The sequence below is a fragment of the Cavia porcellus genome, unplaced genomic scaffold (genome assembly GCF_034190915.1).
Source record: "Cavia porcellus strain 051 isolate PalLab524CR breed Dunkin Hartley unplaced genomic scaffold, mCavPor4.1 scaffold_21, whole genome shotgun sequence".
In the NCBI taxonomy this organism is placed as follows: domain Eukaryota; kingdom Metazoa; phylum Chordata; class Mammalia; order Rodentia; family Caviidae; genus Cavia; species Cavia porcellus.
In genome coordinates this window covers 16,618,151-16,643,894 of record NW_026947504.1, presented here as the reverse complement: position 1 = coordinate 16,643,894, position 25,744 = coordinate 16,618,151, and the positions used below count along the sequence as shown (strand labels likewise).

Sequence of the window (25,744 nt, the reverse complement as noted above, 5' to 3'; positions counted from 1 at the left end):
CCACTCCAACTAGGCCAGAGCTGAAGCTTCACAAGTAGGATCTCATGGTCCTTTTAGATCAAGTCAACCCACCCCACCGCTTTCTCATTGTTCAGACACAATACCTGACACCCACATTTTAAAGAGGAAAGTTTTATTTGGCTCACAGTTTGTAGAGATTTTAGTTCACATTTGGCCGGATCTAAGTCATGCCAAAGAATAAACAGCTCATGGCATGGTAGGCAGAAAACAAAGAATTAGCAAGAGGAAGAGAGATATATACTTATAGGCTACTCTCCAGTGACTCACCTTCTCCCACCATGGTTGATCTTCCAACACGATATTTAACTATAAACCCATCAGTAGACTAGTCATTGAGTATCGTGCACCCATTATCCGATCACCTCCCAAAAGCCACACCTATGAGTGCATCAGACTTTGGGGAATACAAAAAAAAAAAAAAAAAAAACATTCTGTCCCTGGCCCCATAAAGACTCATGAGCATCTCTTTAAGAAAAATGTATCCTCTAATCTATATCTAAGAGTTCTCAAAGTCCTCACAGTTACAGCAGAACTGCTGAAAAGTTCAAGTCCAAAGTTTCCTCTGAGATTTTAGTAGTGAGTATGTAAAAAATTAAAAGGCAGTTAAACATTTCTAGCCTACAAAGGCACAGGGTCACATTTCCATTCCAAAAGGAGGATACGAGATAAAAAAGGAACTGGACAAAGCAACCTAGCAGGGCAAACATTAATCCTATAATTCTGAGTTTATCACCCAGGGAAAGTTATATGAAATGTGAACTCCAAAAGGCTTGGCTGGTTCTGACCCTCCCTAACAGCCCTGCTAGTGGTTGTAGCCTTCAAGGTTATTCTCTTGGGCTGTCTGTGCTCACTCCTAGTGACTTTCTTCAAATACTCCACTTTCCTGGTTTTCCAACATGCTGGGTCCTCCAGTGCACTTTCAGTTTCACTCTTACAGCTTCACACGGTGTCCTGAATACACTTCCTGGCCTTCCAGGCCTTCGTTGAAATTTGAATAGAAGACTTCCTGACCCCACAACTTGCAATTCTGCATCCACGTAGAACCAGTACCATGTGAATGATGCCAAGGTCTACCACTGGCCCAAGCAGAAGCCAGGCTCTCTTGTATCATGGTTGCAGATGTCTTCAATAACTTACATGGCTGAGTTCAGTGAACCTAAAAACTGAATCAAAAAGAACAAATTCCCTAGGGAATTCTCATTATGGAGCATGGCACCCTGGGACTGTCTTCTCAGAGAAAAGTCTTATACTTTTGTAATTTTGACCCTGCACCGGGTGGGGCCTTACTGGTTCCATAGATATTGTCAAGGCATCCTTCCTACTGTCCTGTTTTAAAGTACTTGGCTTCTAACACTAATCATTTTAGCAACAAGCTCTCCTCTGCTGCATCTTTGTAGGTCCCAACTTTTGGGGTGCTCCCTTTCAGGCCAAACTGAAAACTTTAAAAATCACTCATTGTACCATTTGCTCTTAATTTTCAACATAGTTCTGGCTAAAAGCCCCTAACAATATCCATGCCACAACCTCAATATTAGGCTATCTTGAAATTTTCTTTGCCACATTACTTAGTTTGCCACCCTTAATCTCAGTCTCCTTCAAAACCTCAGGACATAAACAAAGTGTAGACAATTTTTTTGTTAGAGCACAACACATGTCATCTTGAGACCAAATGCCAACGGAGTTCTTCTTCCCAGTGCAACTCTTGAGCCTTGTCTTTGCCAGTTGCATTGCTGTCAACATTCTAATCTTCTGAGCTCTTAGAATCTCCCCTCAAATTCAACTTACAGCATTCTAGGGCCTATTCTGAGATTATTATCTACAAACATTTCTAAACTCCTCCCACAAACCAGTTCCAAAGGCTTCAGAACCACATGGTCACAGCAAAGACTGATAACAAAATCTGTCTTAGTTACTTTCTTGTCACTAAGACACAATGCCTTGATCCCACAACTTGAAAAGATTTATTTTCGTTCTTGGTTTGTATAGTCCATAGTTGGCTGGCTCCAAGGCAGGGCAGCATGGCAGAGAAGAAACAGCCCTTGGGATGGCAAGCAGAAAGCAAAGGGAGATGAAAGGAGAAGGAAGGACTATATTCTTCAGGGCCCCAGTGACCCACCTCCTCCAACCAGGCTTTACCTTCCAATCCACTTTTAGCGATAAACCCATTAGTGGACTAATCTGCTTGGAGGTGGATTTCGTGCACCTCCCACACACCCATGATCCAATCACCTCCCCAAATTTTCACCTATGAATTTATGAGGCTCTGGTGGGACTAGTTATAAACTGTAACACTGCCCTTCCTTGATGACTGTGGTTGATAAGATCAGGCCAAGCACCAAGCCAGCCCCTGGGTTTTGCAGGAGTTCTGGCACCAGCTTTGAAAGACAGAACATTTCTGTTGTTTACATTACCCAAGAGAATGTGTAAATGAGACCACAGTGGCAGATCCAGGCAGAGAATCCCCAGGCTACTGCACTCAGTTCTAGAGATAAGGGTGGGGCAGGAAGGCCCTGTGAACTCCTAGTAGATTTATGACACAGGCGCAATCAGAGAGCATGGGTACCCCAAACCGAGGCCTGCTTCTTGCCCATCTGGCCCTACTGGGGAGACCTGGGAGTGACACTGACTCCTAGCCTGCCCGCTGGGCAAGGGGAGTCTTGGGCACATCGCTAGCTTCTTCAGGTCCAGTGCTGTTGCTGGGAAATGGAAATGAGGGGGCGAGTTGTAAGAACAAGGGGAGAGCGGTAGCACAGCAGGCAGTAGAGGCCATATCTGGCTTCCCATCTACTTTGTGATCTGTGAGCTAAGAATAGATTTTATATTTTTAAATGGTGGTGGGGAAAAGTCAAAAAGGGAGTTCTGCTTCATGAAGAAATTGCTATGAAATTCAAATTTCAGGGACCATAAATAAAATTCTATTGGCACATGAGCGTACCCAGCATTCACACAGTGCCTGTGGCAGTTTTTGCACAATGGCAGCAGAGGTGAGTGGTGACAACAGAGGCTGCATGCATTCCTCAGAGTCCAAAGTGCATTTGACCCTCCGCAGAAAAAACCTGAGTACAAGTTCAAGGGTGTAGTTTCAAATTTATGATCTGTCACTTACAAATTCTGTGACTTTAGAAAAACATTTTTTGTAACTTTGGCAGTGTTGCTTACTCAGTGTGTACTTCAATTTGCCCCTCCTTCTTCTCCTCTTCTTCTATAAAATGGGAATAATAGCTGTTATGGATTGTTTTGAAGACTAAGCATGTTAATATTTGTAAAGCACTGGACTAATATCTGTACACTGTATTATGTAAATGAGATCATATATATGACGAATTAAGCATTGGTCTTATGTTTTAGATCTGGTAGAAAGGAAGTAAAAAGATCTGACCAAGCAACCCCTCACACCCTGGTGAGCAGCTGTGAGTGTGGCAGGCTACAGCCGCCCAGACGGGAGCCACCGGCATTTACTGGGACCTGCGCCATGCTGGGACCTGGTGTACCAGGAAACCAAGCCAAGCAACTCCTCCCCGCTGCCTGTTTTGTTTTGTTGAACTTCAATATACATGAAAGTATGGACAGCTATTTTGAAGAGAACCAGAGACCTTACGACAGCCATTAGTAACTTCCCTATTGTCTACTGAAGACCTATTCCCTATTCCCTATTGAAGACCTAAAATGCCTTCCTCATTCTGTTCAGATCAGTTTTATACTATGTTGTTTTGTATGAACTCTCTGTATGCAAAGACACGGACAACTATTTGGAAGAAAACAAGAGACAATATGACAGATAGTGACGATGTCAGGTTGTCTAGCTTTGAAATTTATATCTCTTACATTGCTTTCTTATGTCCTATTTTGTTGTGTTTAATTTTACTCCCTTTAAAATAAAAAGGAAGTAGGGGCTGGGGATTTAGCTCAGCAGCATAAACGCCTGCCTTGCAAGCAGGCAGGTGTGAGTTCGATCCCAGGTACCGATAAAAAAAAAAAAAAGAAAAAGGAAGTAAGGTGCGGTGGTCCCTGGTATTGTGCTGGGCCACTTTGCTCTTGGTCAGACACTGGGAAGGAGACTCCCAGGTAAAGATGGAGGAGTGTCCTAGGGGAGGGAGGACATGCAGGTGGAGAGAAGTAATGTGGATGGAGATCTTATTCCAGGAGGGTCCTTGGTGCATGTCTGTAATCTCAGCAGTTGGGAGAGTTGCCGGCCACGGTGGACTATAGAGTGAGTTCAAGGCCAGCCTGAACTACATAGTGAGACCTTGTCTTAAAATAAAACAAAACCAAGAGGATCTTTTAGGAACAAATGTACTGACCATACCAGGAGATGATTTAGAGGGTAAATCAGCATGTCAGTATGTGGTTTGCTTTGTGTTTTGTTCTGCCACTATTGAAGAATAAAAAGAAAGAAAGCTAGTTTCTTGTCTTTTCCTTGGCTACATCATCTCTCCAAAAACATTTTTGATTCGTGGAGTCCTGAAAAAAGTTACAGGACAAAATGCATCTTCCAAGATGCGAGCAGGATGAGAAGGCTTGAGATGGCCAGAGAGACACGATTTAGAAGCAACACATGCGACTCCCATTTGATGCAAAGTGTAGTGTGGTGGCACCAGACTGAAGGCAACCTCAGGCTGCATTAATAGAAGCAGGCCTTGCACACAGAGGCTGCACTGCGTTTCTCCCCAATCTTGCCACCCTGAACCTCAGGAGCAGTTAACAAGGGCAAGCAGCTCCTTGAGAGCTGGTTTGGAGGTCCAGCAACTATTTGTACACCTTTGATGCAGGAATGGTCCTCTCTCAGGGGTGGTCATCCTCTTTGACCACACACATAGCTTTGGGAGGGACACACATGGAGCAGCATGGGAGGAAGAGGACACCTACCAGGCCAGCCAGATCAGCTGAATCAACGCCGGCGACCAACAGCCAGATCGCCCTCACATCTGCAAGTCCCTCCTATCTTCCAGATATTCTCAGTGAGGCAGGACTCGCCCTACTCTCCCCTGGCTGTGGCTTGAGAGCAGAGAAGGGTGAGTCGCTAGAGGAAACTGTGGATTCTGTAATTAGAAGCAGAGAATTGAGATGAGCTGGCCACACAGGGTGGCTGGGTCCTTTCAGCCAGAGGCTGAGGCCTGCCCAGAGCAAGAATTCTACTTTATCAGCAGCTACAAAAACATTAACCTGATCCCTCAAGGCAAAGTTTAGCCTGTTTGGCAACTCCTGGGGTCACCAGGCCTCCAGAGATTCTGCACCGTTCAGTGATCTCAGAGAATGGGTGGCCCATCCTCCCTAACTCCCAAACATGAGATTTCAGCCTAATTTCCTAATGTTCCTATTAATTACTCCCCGTCACATATCTGTGTCACAGCAAAAGGGGAGCATAGGCCAAAATGCATGTTATACTACTGCCTTTTGATTACAAAGGACAGAATGCCCACTCAGACTGGCTTGCCCAGGAAAGGGACTTACAACTCATGTGACTGAAATATATAGGGTTTGGCATCCGGCCCAGATGGATCCAGTAACATAGGATCTGTTTCTTGAATTACCTTCATTCTTAGACCAGCCTTCCCCCAGGAAATTGTGAAATGGTTGTGAAAAGCTCCAGGCTCAGCTCTTGTGGCTGATGGAAATGTAAGTTTCCTCCAAGGCCCAGGAAGTGATTTTCCTGAAACCACCCGGAGTTACTGTCTATCACCAAATCCTGGGGAAGAGATGCTGCACAGAGGGACTGAACAGACGCTTAAATCACATACCACAGGATGCAGGGAGGAGACACCGTAGGGCTTGGGAGTCCCTTTGGGCCTTGGTTGCTTGCATTACATGACTTGAGAGTGGGGCAGGGTGAGTCCCCGACAGAAAGAATGGATTCTGTAATTAGAAACAGGGAAATGAGATCAGCAGGCAATAGCACGTGCCCAGCACCCAGGGTGGCTGCGTCCTTTCAGCAGCTGGTGAGCAGGTGCCAACCCAAAAGGAAGCGAGGAGAACCCAGTGATGTCAGGGGGCAGCTCCTGCACTTCTTCAGGTGCCTCACAGGTCGTGGGAGAGGACCGGAAGGAGGCACAAAGATCTGTGGGCGGCACTTGAACTTGAGGGTTGACCTTAGTTCAAGGACCATCCGTAGTGAAAAGAGCTGGAACCGGGCTGGGGATTTAGTTCAGCGGCATAAGCACCTGCCTTGCAAACAGGTGGTCATGAGTTCGATCCCTGGTACCGATAAAAAGTTAAAAAAAAAAAAAAAAAGAGCTGGAACCTGGGAATAAAATGAAAAAGGGAGGCTACATTAGCATTGTCACACTGATGAATACCTGAGATCATCAGCTTATAAAAACTAACGGGTTACTTTAGCTCACAGTTGCAGGGGTTTTCAGTCTGAATTCCCTCGGCCACACCGCATTGCGCCATCATGGCAGGAGCACGGGATGCAGCCAAGCCCACACCTCATGGCTGAGAATTGAGTGAGAGGAAGAGGAAGGGGCCAAGATCCCTCATCCACCTCAAAAACCCACCCAGTGACCTAAGCACTCCCTAGGTCCCTCCTTCCAAAGGTCCTGCCCTCTCCCAAGGGCACCGTGCTGGGGCCCACGCCTTCAGCACTGGGGTTTTTGCCGGGCACTCTAGGTTCCGGCATAGCAGAAACCCAGGCAGTTAGAGAGGAGTCGTGTGGCAGATGCCATCCAACAACTTTAGACCTTTTACCCCAGCACTGAGGATTGAACCCAAGGCCTCTGCACTAAGCTACACCCTCAGCGCTTTTTCATATCTATTTCTGATGCAAGATCTCACTAAGTTGCCCAGGTTGGATTCGAACTTATGATCCTCCTATCTCAGATTCCCAGAGTTCTGGGATTGCAAATATGTACCACCACCCCCCATTCTCTTTCTTCCTTCTTGAAAAGCCTTGTACTAATAAGTTTACTGAGTCTCAACCTGTAGTGAAATTTCACCAGAATTTCGGGGGCAAGTTTTTAAGAAACATAGATTCAGACTCCATCAATAGAGATCAAGATTCAATAGATCTGAGATGGGATTTTGTCTTGTTTTGTTTTTAGCAATACTGGGTTTCACATGTGCTAGGCAAGCAACTTTCCACTGAGCTACATCCCCAGGCCCCCTTTTGTTTTTTATTTTGAGGCTGGGTCTTGCCGAGTTGTCTGCCTGCCTCCAACTCTCTGGGTCTCTGTTTCTCTTTCTCTTCCTCATCCCTTCCCCACCCCTTGTCCTGATTTGCTTCTGTCTTGGCTTCCTCCTCAGCCAGCAGTTCCAGGCTGACAGCCATCAGCCTAGGGCCTCTAAGAGAAAAGAGCTTCTCTCCCTCTCTGGCTCTGACAAATCCTGGGGCCGCACTCCAGCCTAGTTATGGCCCTGGATGATTCACTCCACCTGGGATTGACCAGGCCTAGGAGTTGACCTTGGAATTTCAAGGAATCAAATGAGGCTCCCCTCCAAACCACATGGGGTGGTACATGGGGCAGGGGTGGCTTCCTAGGGGAACATGGGGTGCTCCCCAGAGGAGGAAGAAATGTGGGCAGAGAAAAGTGTTACAAGGCTTGGAATCTGCATCTAATGCCATCACAGAGTTAATTCTGATTCAGAGGCAAGACTGGGAATGACCACTGGATACATCATGGGCCTTTAGGGATGTATGGAATCTCTTTCCTCCTAGGAAATCCTAAACAGAAGAGAAGAAAAAAAATACACCCAAAATGGCTTTGTCCCAGTAGAAAGAGGAGCTGGGAGCTTCCCATAGTCTCCCAAGCAGCCCCCAAGGCACCCAAAGAACCACCCTTTTACAAACCTCTGGGAAGCCCCTTTGACCCTTGATTCTTCACCCTAGGGGGTATAGCGGTCAGGGGTGAGGGTCACCAAGTTACCCAATGCCTTACTCCCTGTAGTCCTTCCTGCCTCAGAAGCCAGTGCCAGAGGAGTAAAATGGGACAGGAGCAGCCGGTGGCCAGCTTGGACTAAGGTGCATCAGACACGCACAGTGTCTTCTGGCTTCTGGCGTCCACAGCTTCACCTGGCTCCTGGCCAGATACTGTCATGGGCTCTGCAGAGCTGCTGGGCCCTGGGGCTGCGTGGGCGTTGATGACGCTCCTGTCTGCCAGTGACGGAGGGGATGGCGGTACCACTGCACCCACTGTAGCAAGGGAGATGCTACAGGGACACGCTGGCTGGGATGGCGTGGTGGAGGATGAAGTCAATTTCACACTCTATTAGTCACTTCAGGGCCAATTGAGGCCAGTCTGAAACAAAGCTGAGGCCTCAGTGCTCCCTCCTCCCTGCACCAGCAGGAATGGCCTGACTCACTTAAAGGCCCTGGTGCTGAAGGAGCAATCTGTTTCCTCCTAGTGGGAACCATGGCAGTCAAGCAAGTATCTAGATGCATTTTCCTCTGCAGGAGAATGCTGCAGCTGGTGGAGGCTGCAGAGAGGCGTGCAGATGGGGCTAGAAGGGGTACTTGAGCCTCTATTGGCTCTTCAGTGGTTATGTTTGGAAGCTTACTACGTACAAGAAGAGCTTGATGCTAAATGTGATGATCACGGTGACTGTGACGATGATGGCAGAGTGCTTGTGCATTTGTTTACTTATTCAGCAGCTTTTCTCTGAGCGCTGCCCACAGTGCAGACATAGAGCCAGGCTCTGGGGATGCAGTGTGAACAACACAGACCCAGCCCTGCCCTCCTGAACTCAGTCAGAGAGAAGGACCTAAATAGATGCACACAAAGAAAGAGGCGCTGAGACAAGCAGGGAAGACTTCTTGGAGGAAGTGATGGGAACCAAGTGGTGAAGGAGGGTGTGACAGGGGTGAGGGGGAAAGGGGAGAGCTCTCAGAAGAGTCAGAGAGAGCTGTGCAGAAGCAGCTCAGCAAGGTGCAGAGCTCAAGGAAATGGTAGGGTCAATGAGGCCGGACCCCCAGGCCCTGGTGAAGAGCTCTGAAGAAGTCACGTAGTAAAGTCTGCAAGTCTGAGGACAATCTGTGGTAGTGGTGAGCATGGGGAGGAAGACTGGAGGGGCTGGAGTGGGAGAGGAGCTGGAGCTGAGACTGGGATCAGACAGGGTGCTCACCAAACCTTGGGTGTCCTTTGGCAGTAGGAACCATAAATAGTGGCAGAGTTGGGAACTGTGAGGGTCACCATGCTCTGCGGGGGTTCTGGCAGGGTCAGACAGTTGAGTACCTTGGACAGAGCCTGGCCTTAGAACCCGACAAAACCAAGTGCTCTGGTCTCACCTCCTGCATGGCTGTCAGCAAATCCCCAGGTCTCTAGACCTCCATCAAAGAGTGGCACTGTTGGCTAGGTATCATGACACAAACTGGAAATCCCAGCTGAGGCAAAAAGATGGCTCAAGAGGCTAAGGCAGGAAGATACTGCAAGTTCAAGGCCAGCTGGAACTACATAGCAAGACCCTATCTCAAAAAAAAAAAAGAAAGAAAGGAAGTAAAGAATGGCACTCTTTATACCCACTTAGGGACAGGCTCAGAAAGGGCACACATAGCAGATCGACAGGGACACGCAGGGACCCAGGGAGAGGACGGTAAGAAAGCTCCCAGGAAAGCTCAGCCCACAGGAAAACGACTCAGAACATCAGCCGGCCTCCTGACTTTGTTTAAGCGACACAGTCAGCGCTGGGGGCCTTTCCTTATGGACCAGGGCTAAGATTCTAGCTCTGGGCCTCTGGCTGTGGCCTTCCTGCTCACTCGATAGACTTCAGCCTCAGTATTCTCATCTGTAAAATGAGAATAGCAATACACGCAGGACAGGGCTGTCAGAGAGACTGAGGTGTGTAAAGCACTTAGCATAATGCCTAGTACATTGGTGTTAAATAAATGGTCACAGGGTGGGGGATATAACTCAGCGGCACAGCATCTGCCTGGCAAGTGCAAGGTCATCAGCTCAATTCCTGGTACAAAAAAAAGGAAAACCAAAAAACAACCAAATAAATAAATAAATACTAACTAGGACTCTAGCTACTGCTATTACTAGCTCTGAGGTAACTTGACCACTTGCTTTAATCCAGAATTTTGGATATCAGGGATGTGCAGAAAATAATAACAATGTCTATAAATGTTCTGTTTATTCGGGGCTGGGGATTTAGCTCAGCGGCCTAAGCGCCTGCCTTGCAAGCAGGCAGTCGTGAGTTCGATCCTCAGTACCGATAAAAAGGAAAAAGACAAAAAAAAAAAAAAAAAAATGTTCTGTTTATTTGATCTTTGTCTCTGCCTGTCTCTGTCTCTCTTTCCCTTCCTCCCTCACTCTGATATTTATTCTCCGTGTCCATCTTGGGGAGCTACTGTTATTCCATTCTGTAGAACAGGAAGCTGAGGCTTAGAGAAGGGAAGGGACTTTCCCAAAGCCACGCTGTGGGTGAGGAGATTGGATTTGACCCTGTATGGTCTGATTTGCGAGCCCACCTGTGCTGCATCCAGCCCCAGAGGGCCAGCAGTCGGCAGTGCAGTGCTGAGCTACTCTTTCTGCTGATCCTCGCCCGATTGCCACGCAGAAAGTGGCCCTAGAAGATGTCAAATGCTCTGGCAACTAAATGCCTATTTTTTCCCATCAGATTTTATTGGTTCATTTTCTTTTTATTTTTAAAGAGGGTAAAATTAAACATAACAAAACAGAACAAGACAGCTCATAAGATAACAATGTAAGAGACAGAGACTTCAAAGCAAGACAACTGGAGATCTTCACTGTCTATCGTATTGTCTCTTGTTTCCTTCCAAATAGTTGTCCATAGCTTCACATACAATGAATTCATACAAAACAAAATAATATAGAACTGATCAGAACAGGATGATGAAGGCATTTTAGGTCTTGAAGATCAGACAGTAAGGAAGTCAACAATGGCTACCATAGTGAATCTCATTCTCTTCAGGTATGGTAGCTCTCCATACCTTCATGTATGTTGAAATTAAACAAAATAAAACAGACTAAAATCACTCTGAATAAAGAATAATAGCATTTCTGGATTTCACACAATGATGCTACAGAATCAGCACTGAGTACCTTAGTGTCTCTTTTTCTTCAAAGTAGCTGTTCATTTCATCATGCATTATATTACCAATTCTCATAAACTGTTTAGAAGTTCTACGCATGCATGAATCTCTACATGTATACCTACCCTATTAGAGGGAAGAACAAGACAAAACAAAACAAATTCCTAGAGAAACATGAAATGAAAAAGACATATAAACAATAGCAAAGATCCCAGAACACTGACAATACAGGCCTTCAAAACAAGGTGGTAGGAGCTTAACTAGGGTTGTTATTTTACATAATGATCTTCAAGAGTTCCTCAGACCACCATACACTAACATGCACAATTGTTCCAATCCTATGAATGTTAGCTATTTTGTTCCAAGAGCTTATAGAGTTTGTAGCGCAATCATCTTTGCTATCCTAAGAGTGCTTATAAAATTTTAGACAGTTTTTCTTTTCCCTTCCTTTTTCTTATTGGTTCATCTTAGACAAACATAATGATTACATTCATCGCAATAATGCCTGGGTTTAAATCCCCGTTCTGCCCCTTCGTGTCCCCATGACCTTGGCCATACTATTTAAGTTCACTGCTCCTCAGTCCTTCCTCTGCAGAAGAGATGACAGTAACATCCTCAGAATTGTCCTAAGGTAGTGACAAAAACAAAATCATGCACCTGAGTCACTCAGCCCCAGGGACTGGCATTCACAAATCTTCAGAAACTGTTATTGCTTTTAGGCCAAAAGGAAATTTATCGGTGCCTATAAACAGACCACAGAAGAGGCAGGGGCGGAGCTGACCTGCGGTCATGAAACTATGGGACGCAGCTGCCAGAAGGTACCTGTCAGCCGGTGACTCACTGTGACTTTCTACGAGATCTCTGAGTCTCCACTGAGTCTTCCTCCTCCCCGTTCACTTTCCCTGGCTCCGTGGTGGGCACTCCCTGCAGCAGTCTTAACTGTCGTAACTGTCTTCCATTGTCTGTGTCCCTCTTCCACATCCCTCTCGTCCTCTACTGCTGTCTCACTCTGCCTCTGGCTCTCTGTGTCCCTGTCTCTTTCCTCTGTCATCTTCTCTTTTTCTTCACATGCCAGCTTCCTTGTCTTGGATCTGCGCCCCTCAGATGAGGGACCCCGGGCCTCGAGAAAGTTTACCAAATGAAACATAAGACATCCGGTTAAATTCGAACTTCTGATAAACCAAACATTTTTGGCATAATTCTGCCCTCTCCAAATTATTCAATCATGGCATTTAATAAGATGAGTGAAGCTTCTACTCTGGGGAACTTACTTTCTAATGAGTGGATCAGATGATAGAGAAATAAGTTGACAAGAAAATAAAAAGCAATTGGTTCTATAATGAAAAAGAAGATGGGGGAAACCAAAGCACGGAATTGTGGGGAGTTGGAGAGGCTGGAGGCCACTCGGATGGAGCAATCGCTCTAAGGTGACACTGAGGAGCTGACTCAAAGCCACACCAACTGCAGGCAGCTCTGGGGAAGGGATATGCCGGGGAGGGGACAGCCCATGCAAAGGCCCTGCATTGAGACTGGGGGTACAGTGACCAAGAAAGTGTGGCAGGGAGAGAGAGAGAGAGAACAGCCTTCCAGATCACAGTGGAAGTTGGGGTTCATTCACTCTTAAACAAAGGAGAGACATTCTCTCGTGTGCTCTTTTACTTTGGTGACTGCAGAGAGTGGATTGAAGGTGAGTGACAGGGTGTAAAACAGAGGGCACCAGGAGGCCACTGCAGGGGTCCAGATGGATGAGACGGTGGGGTGACAGAGGCCCTGGAAGGCTGTAAGCAGAGGGGAGCCAGTCAGGTTTCAGGTAAGTTGTAAAAGTCAAGTTGCCAGACTTCTCTGGAGGATCGGATGTGACGTGGGGGGTGACAGGAAGCCAGAAACCACGAATGTGTCTCAGAATTTTGGCATGAATAGATAATGAAGAGAGGACAGTTGAGGGAAGAGTAACTTTGGGATCCTCTCTGAGGGTGAAATGTTTGTTCATGTTGCACCTGATAGAGGGCTAAGAAAGGGAGACAGACTTTTGAGGGAGGAAGTGATCTAATTCAAATTCAGTATCCAATTTTATTAAAAATAAAGGGTTGTAGATGTATAGTATGTATTAAAAGAGCGAATTATCTTTACAACACAAACTACAGAGAGTAAATCTAGGTAAAGTGCTTTTGGCTGTGAGTCTCAAAATGGGCTGCGGACACAGGTTTGACAGGAGAAGTTCACACCTTAGAGTTTATGGCCTGGAAGACGGCCAGGGAGTGTGAATGGGCAAGGAAGGGGTGGATATTAAGATTTTCTTCTGTGTGTGTGTGTGGGGGGGGTGTGCATGTATGATTGTGTATTCTTATTTTATGGCTATTGTTCTGACCCATTATGTTTGAGGGAGAAGGGTGAAAAGGAATTTGAAATAAAAACATTCAGAAATTTGAAAAAAGCATTTAAAAACTCTAGGGAACTATCTTCACTACCACCTACCACCCCACCAGCAGACTGTCAACGACTGCAGCCTCAGCAGTCTGGGGAAGCTTCTGAGGGGCAGGAGTATTTCAAAATGGCTGATTCCAGTCACTAAAGGGTATCTGAGGACATGGTCAGTGCTGCACTCCCAGAGGAAGAACCTTTGGCTGCTGAAACGGTCTACTTGCTTTCAGTTTTAAAAGCACTCACACGGGGATAGGATATTTCAGACCGCAGACAGGGAGGGATCAGGTACACAAGCACTGGGCAAAAGGTTGGAGTGTTAGACCAGAGAAGGAACACTTGGGCCTCAAAGGGTCACATGGGAGCTACAAAGCTTGGAAGGGGGACTAGAGACCCAAATGGTTTATATGGCCACAAGTCAGTTATTTATTGAGCCCTTATACCTGCAAGATACAATGTCCAGTACTGCCCATGTTTTATCCCATGTTGATGTCTCAACAATTTTTTTTGCCCCAACAACTTTTTGAGGAGGATTGTTCACTGGTTTTCCCACAAAGGGGAAGGTGAGGTTTTAGAGAGAACAAAGTAATTTGTTTCAAATAAGTCACACAACTGGTAAATGTGGGGTCAGGATTTGAACTCAAGCATCTTGCAGTGACCTCCCCTCTTGCTTAATCCCTGACACCCTCCCAGGTCTCCCTAGGGGCCCAGGATGAAGTTGAACCCTACCCTCGAATTCAGTTCTCAACCCTGTTCCCTACCATAACCTCTGTGTCTTTAACAGGCCCAAGTCTCCAGAGATCTGTATTTGAACTCCAGCCCAAAGGCTGATTTCTGTTTTCCATCCTCTGACCATGCTTTGAACTTTGTTCTCCCTGGACACTAAGAGAGGCCTGTCCCTCTCCTCAGCCTCTGTCTGGGCTCTGACCACCTGCTAGACACCTCTACCTCTCTCTTGGCCCTTGGGACAGTGCTCGGGGTTCGTGATGCCTCTTGCATCCCTGGCACTTGATCTGTGTCCCTTGACCTTATCCCTCGGGCACAGTCCCAGTGGCTGGTCTCCTGACATACCTACCAAAAAAGAGCCACAGAGGCTGGCTGAGGTTGAGAGTTGTATTTGTTTGTTTGTTTGTTTTGTTTAAGCTCCTAGCTAGAGAGCTTCCTATGTGCCAGCCCTGGATTAATCTTGTCAAGCCAATTCCCTCCTGTAACCTCCCAGCAGTCCTGTGAGTAGCAAAGAGTTATTGCTGTCAACATGCTGGTCTAGTCCCGCACCGCAGGCTCTGCTGGTGGCTCCCAGAGCCCCGAAGCCCCAGACTCAAGAAAGCCTCTCTCCGGCTAGGAACCCACTCTGTTCCCTGTCTCCTGGAACTGGGGCTCGCTGCCCCTCATACTGCAGGGCCAGATACAGATGCTGTTCTGTTGTTCAGGTACTGTGGCAAGAAAATCACTTCCTTCCCTCTTCCCCTCCTCCATGGCTCTAGAGCCTGGCCCTTACCCAAAGCTGCCTTCACAGTGGCTCTTGGAGTCCCTCCATGCCTGTCTGTTCTGAGCCCTGCTGGCCAGCAGATTCCCATCACCACCATCCTGGAGCTTGATCATTCTGCTGTCTGTGGCTAAAGACACTTTTAAGAGCTCTGTGTGGGGAGGGTTAAGGGGGCCCAGCCCTTCCCTGCACCCCAGGCTCCTGCATGGTATACCAGCTACTGTAACACCAGAAAGCAGAAAGCAGTCCGTGCTTTTGAAAAGATAAATTGAATACAGGAGTGAGTTAAATGCGAGGAGCATCCCAGAGATTATCAACAGCAAAAGAGACATCACAAGCCCTAGGCTGAAGAGATAGAGGGCAGAGGCAATGTTATTGGTGTCCAGCATCTGGGGCCACCAAACAGACTCCAGAGGTAGAGACTAGGTCTGTCCATCAGGACCAGGCCCCATAAGAGAGGACCATCGAGGGGTGCTGGGACCAGCAGAGAGTTGCCACTGGCAGAGATGCTGCTTGAAGCAGACAGGCCCCCTGGGGTGGCAGGGGGACACAGCTATTTTTGCTTTCCCCATGGCCAGTGTCTCCTATGGATCCACCTACCAGGCCACCAGAGACCAAAGGAGCCTGGGAAACACTGTCCCCTGCAGTACAAAGTGAAGTAAAATGGCAGGAATGTGAGAAAGAGCAAATAAAATCCCTCCAAAGAAGGAGCTGCTCAGGAGAAACAGCTGTGACTCTTGTGCTGCCTTTGGTCCAGCTGCCCGGAGCTTAGGGTGGTCTTGTACCTCGAGCCGCTGCACAGAGCTCAGCTTCTATTCAGGCCTCAAGAATGTCCAGGTCCCTGAGACTGAGGGCAGGCTCACGAGACCAGGGGGCTCCTATGCAGGGAAGTGGCTGGGCCTTGTCCACAAACACGCACAGAGCGGCAGACAGGACCTGCGCGAGCATATCCCTGCAGCCCTTCTGAAGTTCCCATCAGAAGCATCACTGTGTTTATTGAGCACTACTGAGTGAGATGCAGGGCTAAGTGATTTACATCAGTATCTAACTTACTCTTCTGAAGGATCTTGGGAGACAGGCGCTGTGGGACTACACTGATTGGGAAGAAAACACAACCCAGTATCTAGTAGAAGCTTGAAGTAACATAACAGGAACAGGAGCATCAAGGGAAACAATGTTTCCCAGAGAGCTAAGGAAGAGTCATTGATGACTGATAAAAGTGATGAATAAAATGAGGACGCATACAGGCATTTCTCAGGGAAGATAAACTGATTCTTCAGAGCTTCCCATGCTGATGCAGAGCAGGGTCTGCTATAGATCACACAATGTCCACACAGATTTCCTAAACCAAAATAAAAAGAAACAAAAAAGCTGGTTTCTGGCTTCTCTAGAAAAATCAGAACGCCTGATTTCCTGTAGGGCACGTGTCCAGACCTGGTGGCAGCTGGTTGGAGCCAGGAGGCCGCAGCTCCCTTGACAGTGGTCAAGGGAGGTGGGGCTCTGGTCCAACCCAGTCCCCTCGGCTCCCCACTGTCTCTCACTTGGCCTGTCTCTCTCCAGGGCTTTTCAGGTGGCCCCAGGGTCTTCCCAGCCTTGGCATCCTCAATCACTCTGCTGGAAGAGCCCTGCTGCCACCTGGTGGTCATGGGTCACACGTTCCAACGAGATGCACACACCAGTAACACTGCTGGTCTAATCTATGAGCACTTTCACTGACCGTCTCACTGAACCCTCAACAACCCTGAGAAAAGGAATTTTAGGAATTATTGACCCAATTTACAGATGAAAAAACAGGAAAGGGAAGTTCAGAGATTACCAGTAATAAAGCAGATGACTGGGAGGCTCAGGTCAGAGGATCAAAAGTTCAAGCCCAGCCTTAGTAATTTAATGTCTTGGCAAAACTCTATTTCAAAAAAATTTCTAAGTAACATTTTTAACAAGCTAAGGAGATAGCTCAGTGAAAATTCCCTGGGTTCAACCCCTAGCGGAGAGAGAAAGAGGGGGAGAGAGAGACAGAGACAGAGACAGAGACACAGAAAGAGAGACTGAAAGAGAACAAACAAGGTTGAGTGGATAGATTGTTCAGGAGCCCAGGCCCCATGTTATTGCCAGTGAAATCCAGCTCCTTCCTTACCCCTAGTCCAGAGAATTTTGGGCTCGTTTCCCCACAACAGTTCCTGCAATGCATGTTAGAAGACAGGCCCTGGTGAGGACCCAAGGATCGCTTAAGATCAGCCAGAATCCTGCAGTTGGTACCCTTGGAGCCCAGTGGGAGAAGACAGGCAGCCTGAAGGCCACACATGGAGCCATGATAAGTGCATCTGCTACTTGTGGTCAGGTAGATCTTGGATCCAGGCTTCCTAAGGCCATGTGCTAGGTGTTTTTTATAACACCACACTGCCTTCCCAGGCAGGAGAAGCCCCTCTGGTTTTTGTACTCCCATCCTACCTATCCCGCAAGGCCCAGCACCAGCCCCTCTTCCAAGAAGCATCTGTGACCACCTCAACCTTCCCAAATCACCCCCCACCCTGTCTGAGTCCTCACAAGGCTCTTTGGCTGATGGCACTGTGCCCAAAGGGTCATAAGACTGCTTGAGAATTGCACGTCTGCAGCCAGCCTGGAGACTGCGTGGAGGACAGACTTTGGTGTCCCCATCCATTGTGACGCTTATCTAAGAAATATGTACTGAACATGTGTTATTTGTGGCACCTGACCGAGGCTTAGGGAGATTCTAAAATGAATTAGAGCTTCCTGGTCCTTGCAGAATGTGCAGTTGCCCGTGGCTACATTAGGCACCAGCCAGGGCCTGGCACTCTGGACAGTCCCAGGCATGCCACCCACCCCTCTGCTTCCAGCCCTGTGGTGGCTCCCTCAAAATACACCCAGAGCTTTCTATCACTGACCTTGCCAACTCACCTCCCTACCGCTGCCAGCACCACTGTATATGACCTGGGCTCCAGCTTGATGGCCTTGCAGTTCTTGGACATGCCACCCTTGTCATCTCTGGCCTTTGTGTGTGCTGCCTGGTCACTTTCACTTTACCCTGGCGCTCCTTGACCACCAGGCTGTCCCCTACCCGAGATCCTGTTTCTGCCTCATTTTAACTCTAACAATCCAGAAACTACTGCCAACTTGTCTGTTTCCCTTTCCCACCGTGGGCTGTGGTAGGTCAGGCCCAATGTGTTTGATGCTTTCCCGTATCCCATGCATCTAAATTCAATTCTTTTCCCCTTTTTTTTTTTTTTTTTTTTTTTAGACAGGGTTTCACCTTGAACTCACTTTGCAGCCCAGGCTAGCCTCGAACTTGTAGCAATCCTCCTGCCTCAGTCTCCTGAGTGCTGGGATTACAGCCATGTGCCATAAATTCAATTCTTGGAGACAACAATGGTAGCCAATTAAATGAACACATGAATGAGAAAGATGCCACTCTTATGCATGACAACCATCCAGGGAATGAATGTTATGTGAGACATCCAACTGCTGAAGTCACACAAATTCCAGAGACACTGTCATCTTTGAAGCCCTTTATTCCCAAAAGTTCACATCAGTTACTCAGTGAGTTCAACCAAGTAATTCATTCATCTTTCCCCAGACATTGCAATCATGCCCTCACATCCAAGACTGAGTTAGAGCCCCGAGGGTTAGAGACATCTCACTCTGCTGCAGAGGGTAGAGGTGCCCTTGTGGACCAGGCTTCCCCTCCTGGAAGTCCTGTGCAGCTCTTAGGAAGTATCTCAGCCAGTTAGCCCATGACAGGCCACCAGGGAAATAAATGAGGTATAGTACAATGGTCCTAGGCATGGGGTGGGAGTGGGGGGTAAAAAGGCACATTACACAGAGCCCCCTGGAGAAAATGCAGGCCGTTCTCCTTCTTCCCAATACACATTTTCTCACTCTTCACTGATTTTTAATCTCATCCCCTGGTCTATGAGAAACCATAACCCACATGCTACTGAATACATTTTTATGTTCCCTTCACAAGATAGCCTTGGTTCCACGCAGATTTCATTTTTCTCCCTTATGCCTACAAGAACATCCAATTTTGTTCAGGTCCCTTTTAATGGCACTTAATAAATATACATTCTGGGACCTGAAAGAACAGGCTGTCCTATTTCAAACTGCCTCCAGTGCTGCCTGTTTAAACAGCCTGCACAAAGCTCAGATGGGGCACATTTTAGTGTACCCCTTCCTATCTCTGATCCCAGGTCTGTGTGTCTACCATGCACGTCTAGGGCAGAGGTCCTCGGCCTGGCTGCACGTTGCCCACAGCCGGGGAGCTCCCTGAAGAGCAAAGCTCAGGTCACCCGAGGCCACGCCAGGAGCCTCTCTGGGTGAGCTTCTGGCTTGCATCATAGCTTAAAGCAAATGCAGTGAGCAGCCATGCTGCAAAGCCCCAAACCAGAGCCCCAGCACACAGTGGGCTCCCAGTAAGGATCTGTGTGACTCACAAATGCTTATCCTACTTCGTAACATATTCTCCTATGATCCCTATTTTTATCAGAAATCTGAGCAGGAAAGAAAAGAAAATGCATCCAGAGCATCTTGTGAAGTGAATTTAGGGCTGAGGAAGGGATTGTGGGGGCTGCGGTTCTCTGGCTTTATGCAGTCTTCATGCTTTAACAAGCTGAGAGGAGGCACATTACAGATTGTCTGACACAGACAAGTACATACTTCTCAAGAGCCCTTCAGATAGCAGAGCTCACAGTGTTAGGCACTCTAGTTATAACAGAGACATTCTTGGAAATGAATCTAATTGCCACCTATTCCACACACATTCTCACAGCGGCCAGTTCCAAATATGAACTATATGAAGATCCCAGTATGTCACTTTTTCCCCTTTCTGAGAAGCCTGCAATATACCCGGTCCCCGTGATGTACCCAGTGCTGCCCCAGCAGCCCGCCTGCCTGGGACAGGACACAGTTTGCAGGGTGCCATGGTTTCCAGGTTTAAGAAAGGGGTGAGTCACTCAGAGTTCAAGAGATCAGCCACCTAGGATATAGCACAGTCACATGCTGCATGCAGTCACCTATGGACAGCATGTCTGTCAGAGGTCCCTTTAAATAGTGTATCATCTAGCAGTCGTCTGGCTACTCTCTACGAGTACGCTCTGTGACAGTCCCACACACAATCTCTCAACAAATGTGTCTGAGAATGCAGAATCCTTGCTGCAAATCCACAATGAACACACTGAGAAAGAACCCTGATAGAGCCTGCGTTTCTACATCGGCAGATTACTTTTGCCGCCATGGGTACAAGCATGAGGGGTGGCAGCATGACCCTCCCATCTGCTGGTGGCCAAAGCCATCCTGACACCACTGATGGTACTGACTCTGGTGTCACATTTTATGGTTCCCAAGGAGCCTCTGCACCCTTGGCATCATGCCAGTCTCACAACCTGGGTGGGAGGAATGGAGTAGTGTCCTATGGCATCAAGGCCACAGTAACTGACCCTGGGAGGCAACCTGAAACCATGGAGTTCCCGGCTCTTTTATGCAGAATCAGGAAACTGTGCCATTGCCTTGCCTCCCCACCCACCAGCTTGGAGACGGCGTCCTCAGAGTTTCTGCACTGATTTGCAGGTCCTACTCCCGGGAAAATGGCAGCATGCTACAACAGGTGCCGGTGGTATTATTCACCTCACCTGACACACCATCAAAATCCCCTGTACCCTGGAGCTCCCTGGGAATTTTCCTACACATTCCAGAGCAGTGATGGCATCACACCCACTCCCAGGCCCAGGCAAGAGTCTCCTGGGAACCTCTCCACTGCCACGGAGAGGGTTCCCAGGGGTTAACTGTCCAAGATAACTCAGCTCCCAGCATGGAGAAACGAAAGCTGACCAGTCAGCCCTGTGTTCCCAGATTGCACACACAGGAAGTGCACGGTAAGGCCAGGTAGTCCTGTACTTCTCTAGTCTCTTCCCTGCAACTGCACAGGTGACACTCACCGGGGTGATAGCCAGGCCCAGACAGAGGCACAGGCAAAACTGGTTACAAGCTATGGCAAGTCCTGGCCATTCAGCTGTGACCCTAGGTGGCAAAGGCTCCCTTCCACAGACACAATGAGTGATCAGGGCCACCTACCCAGGCGCCTCCATTCACCTGGTCTGGTCTCCTTCGCCAATCCTGTACTTTCTTTGCTTCACTTCCTAACAGGGTCACAGCCTCAAAGCCCCTCCCATCCCTTGGCAATGCGGGCTCCAGGGAGGGCCCCCTATGAGGGCAGAGTCCAGCCCCAGGGGCTGGGGCTCGGGGCCCTGGCCAGGAAGCCAGAAGGCACGTATCCCCTCTGTCCATTCACTTCCACCAGGCTCCATTCGGGGTTGCCCTTCTTGTCGTGAGCCTCCAGGACGGTCACGGGTTGGCCTGGCTGCAGACTCACTTCGTGTGTGCTCCTGGCCACGAAGGGGTACGCAGCTACCACCTGCAATACAAGGCCAGTGACGTGCAAATGGTCAGTCGCAGAAGGCTGCTTAATGAGCTCCCATTCCACTCTGCTCCCCACGGCTGGGCATTCCCGCCTCCCAAGTTCACCCTTCGCACTATGAGAACAATTCCTGCTAGCGCCACAGCGAACCATTCCTACATGGATGGCACTCTTCCTGCACTTTTCTGGGTGTCTTTTTTCACATTTCTACCATTCTATTGGCCCCATTTTGTCAGATAAGGAAATTGATACTTGGAGAAGTCAAGGAACTTGCTCCAAATCACACAGCTATGAAAATAGGCCTGCTTGATCTCAGAACAGGGGTTTTCCACCCACTGTGGCCAATGGCTGAGCAGACTCAGCAGCCTGTCCCTCCCCAGACGTAAATGTGTCATCAATCCAGGCCAGTTCCCAGGTTGGAGGAAAATCAGGTGTGTGGATAACTTGGTTACTTGTTAGGGAAAAGCACCAAGCTGGAGAAAAAAAATGGAGGGAAGGGCACTTATTAAGCTACTATTTAACCTCTCTGGGAGAGCCGGCAGCGGGGCAGCAGCAACTTCAGGTCCTTCCCCACAGCGGTGGACCGGGCTGAGCTGATGAATGATCAGACCCTGGAGTGGGACTCCTAGGTGTCCTTTGCAGCCCCTGGTGCACTGCTGCTGGAGAAGGCCTGAGGCTCTTGGCCCTGACACCCGCGTGGTGGGTGCCTCTTCCGCAGGTGTCTCTGCAGCCTTTGTGCCTGGCCCACGGCACCCTGTGGCCTGTCCTCAGGGCCTCTGGCTTCTGGCCCATGCTGTCCACAGCCTTTCTGTTGTTTATCCCTCACCTATGAAGCACTCCCTGTCTGCTGGTTAGAGCCCTGCAGTCTCCAGTTAGGAAGCACACAGTGCACCTGCTGCCTGCCTGTTCTACCCACCCTCACGACTGCTCCGCTGGGCTACTTCTGTCCTCCAGGACTGCAGGGTTGGTCTGTCTGTCTGTCTGTCTGTCTCTCTCTCTCTCTCTCTCTCTGAATATAATTTACTTCCTCTAACATTTTAGCACACTCATTAATGTGTGTAACCTCTAATTTCAGAACATTTTTATCACCCCAAGAAAAAAACCCATTCTAGACAGCAATCATCCCCTCCTCCCTTCCCCTCAGCCTCCAGTCTGCTTCATCTTCCTGTGAATGTGCCTCCTCTGGACACTTATATAAAGGGATTCCATGATCTTCCTGACTTTTGTGCCTGGCTTCTTTCACTTAGCATGATATATGCAAGGTTCACCCAGGCTGAAGCCTGTATTGCTGCTTCATTCTGATTATGACTGAGTAACATTCTACCGCTTACGGGGTTCTGTTTATCCATTCCTACTGATGGGTGCCTGGGTTGTTTCTGCTTTGGGGTTGTCTTGAATAATGCTGCCATGAACTCACATGTACATATTTCCCATTGCTTTTAAAAGAAAGATTGACACCTCCACATGGTCCTGCTGGCTGCTCCTGTCCACCTCATAGGCAGCACCTTGCTCCACCCTGCCCATCTTCCCTCATCCATGTACATCCATGCCTGTCCCCTCTGTCACTGGGCCTTTGCATATGCTGTGCATACTTCCTGGAGAGCTCCCACCACCTGTACCCTGGTACATCCCTTACCCATCTTTCCTGTCTAAGAAAAAGTATCACTCTTTCCAGAAAAGCCTCTCTACATCTCAGGCTCTTGCACCTATCTGCCCTAATAACTACAAATGTTCATGCAATTATTTTACCAATCACTGTTTTCCCCAGATCATAAGCGTGAGAAAGGCAAGGGCTGCGACTTACTTTTGTTCATTATCACATCTTACAGCTGGTGCTATATTGGAAACTATTAATGAATGACTAGACGCATGAATGCATGAAAGAAAGAATGAATTCTGCTTGCCCTATGATGAGGGGCGAAGGTTAGCTCTCTGTTAACAATGTGGCAGGGACAGAGGCTGCTCTCTCCAGGTCCCACCCTTATCCGAGATAGAGACACTGTCACTAATCAAAACCCTGGCCTTACAGGGTGGCAACCTCTCCAGATGTGAGGAACATGGATCTGGACAGAAATGAAACTCCGAGCCCCAGACCAGGCAGCTGAGGGAGCCAAGCGCCCAGACTCACCTGCGTCACAGCTGGGACAGAGGGCGCTGGGGTGGGGGCAGGCTCTGGTGCTAGACGGTGAGAGCCGCGCCGCAGCTCTGCCTGTCCTCTGAGCTCCTCACTGGGGATGACATGGTACAACTGCAGTTTCCCAGCCGGCACGTAGCCCCGATGTCCTAGGGAAGGAGCAGAGTTATCTGGTTGCAAGACACCTTCGACCCCTCTCCGCAGTGGGGAAGGTCAGTGGCAGTGAATGCTTCCAATCAGGCTGCTCTGCACTCTTGCGGACCTGGCAGCCCTGGTGCTCACTGCTCCTAGCGTCCGTTTGCTCACCTCCAGCAACAGAAGATTCATTTCCTACCGGGTGAACTACTACATCTTAAACATCTCTTAAACAAATAAAAACCAGATAGGAAATCTGTTTTCTGGGTGTTGACACCACTGGACCCTGTCCCTCTAGGGGCCACCTGGAGCAAGGTTGCTTCCCCACCCCAGAAAGGCCTTTCCCCTTAGGCTGAGACTGCTCCTCCCCAGGAGTCCCTGCTGCTTCTCACACATCAGCTACTCCAGTGCCATTCCGCCTGCCGCACCACAAACTGCCATCCCTCCCCGCGGGTGCCAGGTGCCAGACCTGACCGACATGTGGTGCCACAGTCTTCATGGTCTGCCGGCATCGTCAGCTCAGTAGGGGGAGCTGCTGAGCTCAGAGGAGCTCCATGACTTCCCGAAATCACGGTTAGGCGCGCGGCCAAGCTGGGATCCAGGCGCAGTCCTCGAGATCCCGAGGGCCTCCTTGCTTTAATACTCCTTCCATTATCTCCCCACTTAAGTCCTCAGAGTGCTCTTTTATGATTTCTGCCTGTTTGTATCACTTTCTTAATTTTTAAAATTGACTGACTTTTAGAAACTTGGTCCTGTACTGTATAATAACTTGAATGCAATCATGGGCTTAATGTCTATTTATTCTTTTCTAATATACTTTAAAACAATTTGGAATGATAACAAACCATCCAGCGGAGAACAGAACTGCCTATAGGACCCCGAATGATAATTCTGTCAACCCTCAGTGTGTGAGCCATGTGCCCATGTCTGGAATAGGCCTAATAAGGCCATCTTATCATCCCACATTCATGGGGCCACCAGCCTTCAGCCCGGTTACACAGGGGCACCCGAACCTGAGCAGCAACCCCAAGGCCAAGGCCATGACCAGTAGGGAGGCTGAGGCACCCTCACTGCCCTCACTGTGGACATGTGATGCCTCTTCCTTTAGCTAGGACCAAATATCCCTTCTCTGCGCATGTCTTTGTCTTTCAGGGGGCCGCTGAAGTTCCCACCTCACGGCTGCCCACCATGATCGCCTGTGAAGTCCACAGTGCTGGGATTCCTCTCATTTCCACAGCACCCAGCACAGCGGAGCTCGAGGAAGGCTGCTACAGCAGAACAGTGAATCCTTCTTTCCGGCCACCACGTGCCACTGAGTCACAGGAAGCTTCCTGTGCCTGAGCCCGCATCTGTCACTCGCAGCCAGACTTGGCTCACAAGAGTGCCTGTGTCTCCCCACCAGCTTTGGCTGGAGTGGTCTTCCCAGAAGGAGAGGAAGGGCTCCCAGAGGACCACATACCTCCAGTGTCCACCAGCCAGCGGCTGCTGTGGCCTTTGGTGTCCTTGTTTTGAAGGAGGGCCACAACCTGGCCCCGTGGCAGTGTCAGGTCCAGAGTCCCTGCTCCACTGATGTTGCTTGTCACCTGGTAAAGCTTCCCAGGGCCATACTTGTTCAGAAGAGCCTGCACCTGGCGTTCAGAGCCTGGGAGGAGCGGCTGTGAAGGGAGGGACAGAGACAGATGCGGGAGCTTGGGTTAAGAGTCGAGGCCAGCGCCAGCATGTGCTGAGAGCCAGGGGTCCTGCTGACCCTGCCTTGCTCCTGCAGGGTCCATCTCGACTGGGCAGCCATGCCATTACTAGCAGATGGCTGCATCTTAGCATCCAAAGACATTTGAGAAGAGACATCTAGCATCCGGGACTCTCTAAAATACTAATTCAGGTTCAGTTCTAGAACTGTTGGATCTGGGTCCTGCCTTTTGCCTCTAAAATCAAGCTAAACTATCCCAGAGGAAAATGCCCACACAGGTCTCTCAATCCTTCTCCATTGTGCTCCAGGGGGGCACCAGGCCTCCTCAGATGGCTTGGGACTGGCTTCTGTGGAGGAGGGTACCCAGCCTGTGAGCTCCAGCCCCAAGTATGTACTGAGTACCTAACAGGCACAAGGCCTGGCATCTGCTCTGTGAGTGACGCAGCAGA

The 25,744-nt window shown here is 48.8% G+C and overlaps 1 protein-coding gene and 1 long non-coding RNA gene across 4 annotated transcripts in view; one reads left to right on the top strand and one right to left on the bottom strand.

Annotated features, from left to right (window-relative positions):
• The window catches only part of LOC134471926 (uncharacterized), a 40,680-nt gene extending 36,258 nt beyond the window's left edge, over positions 1-4,422 (top strand). For both annotated transcript variants that reach the window (XR_010041676.1, XR_010041675.1), the window contains exon 4: positions 3,370-4,422. This is a non-coding gene — a long non-coding RNA (uncharacterized LOC134471926). The remainder of the gene's footprint in view (positions 1-3,369) is intronic.
• Positions 4,423-18,421: 13,999 nt separating this feature from the next.
• Positions 18,422-25,744, bottom strand: part of Arhgef37 (Rho guanine nucleotide exchange factor 37) — a 47,687-nt gene continuing 40,364 nt past the window's right edge. For both annotated transcript variants that reach the window (XM_013141201.3, XM_023560471.2), the window contains exons 11-13: positions 25,068-25,263; positions 23,468-23,622; positions 18,422-21,336 (exon numbers count right to left, since the gene is read on the bottom strand). In XM_013141201.3, the coding sequence (XP_012996655.1) occupies positions 21,127-21,336; positions 23,468-23,622; positions 25,068-25,263 (561 nt within the window). In that variant the 3' untranslated portion in view covers positions 18,422-21,126. The remainder of the gene's footprint in view (positions 21,337-23,467; positions 23,623-25,067; positions 25,264-25,744) is intronic.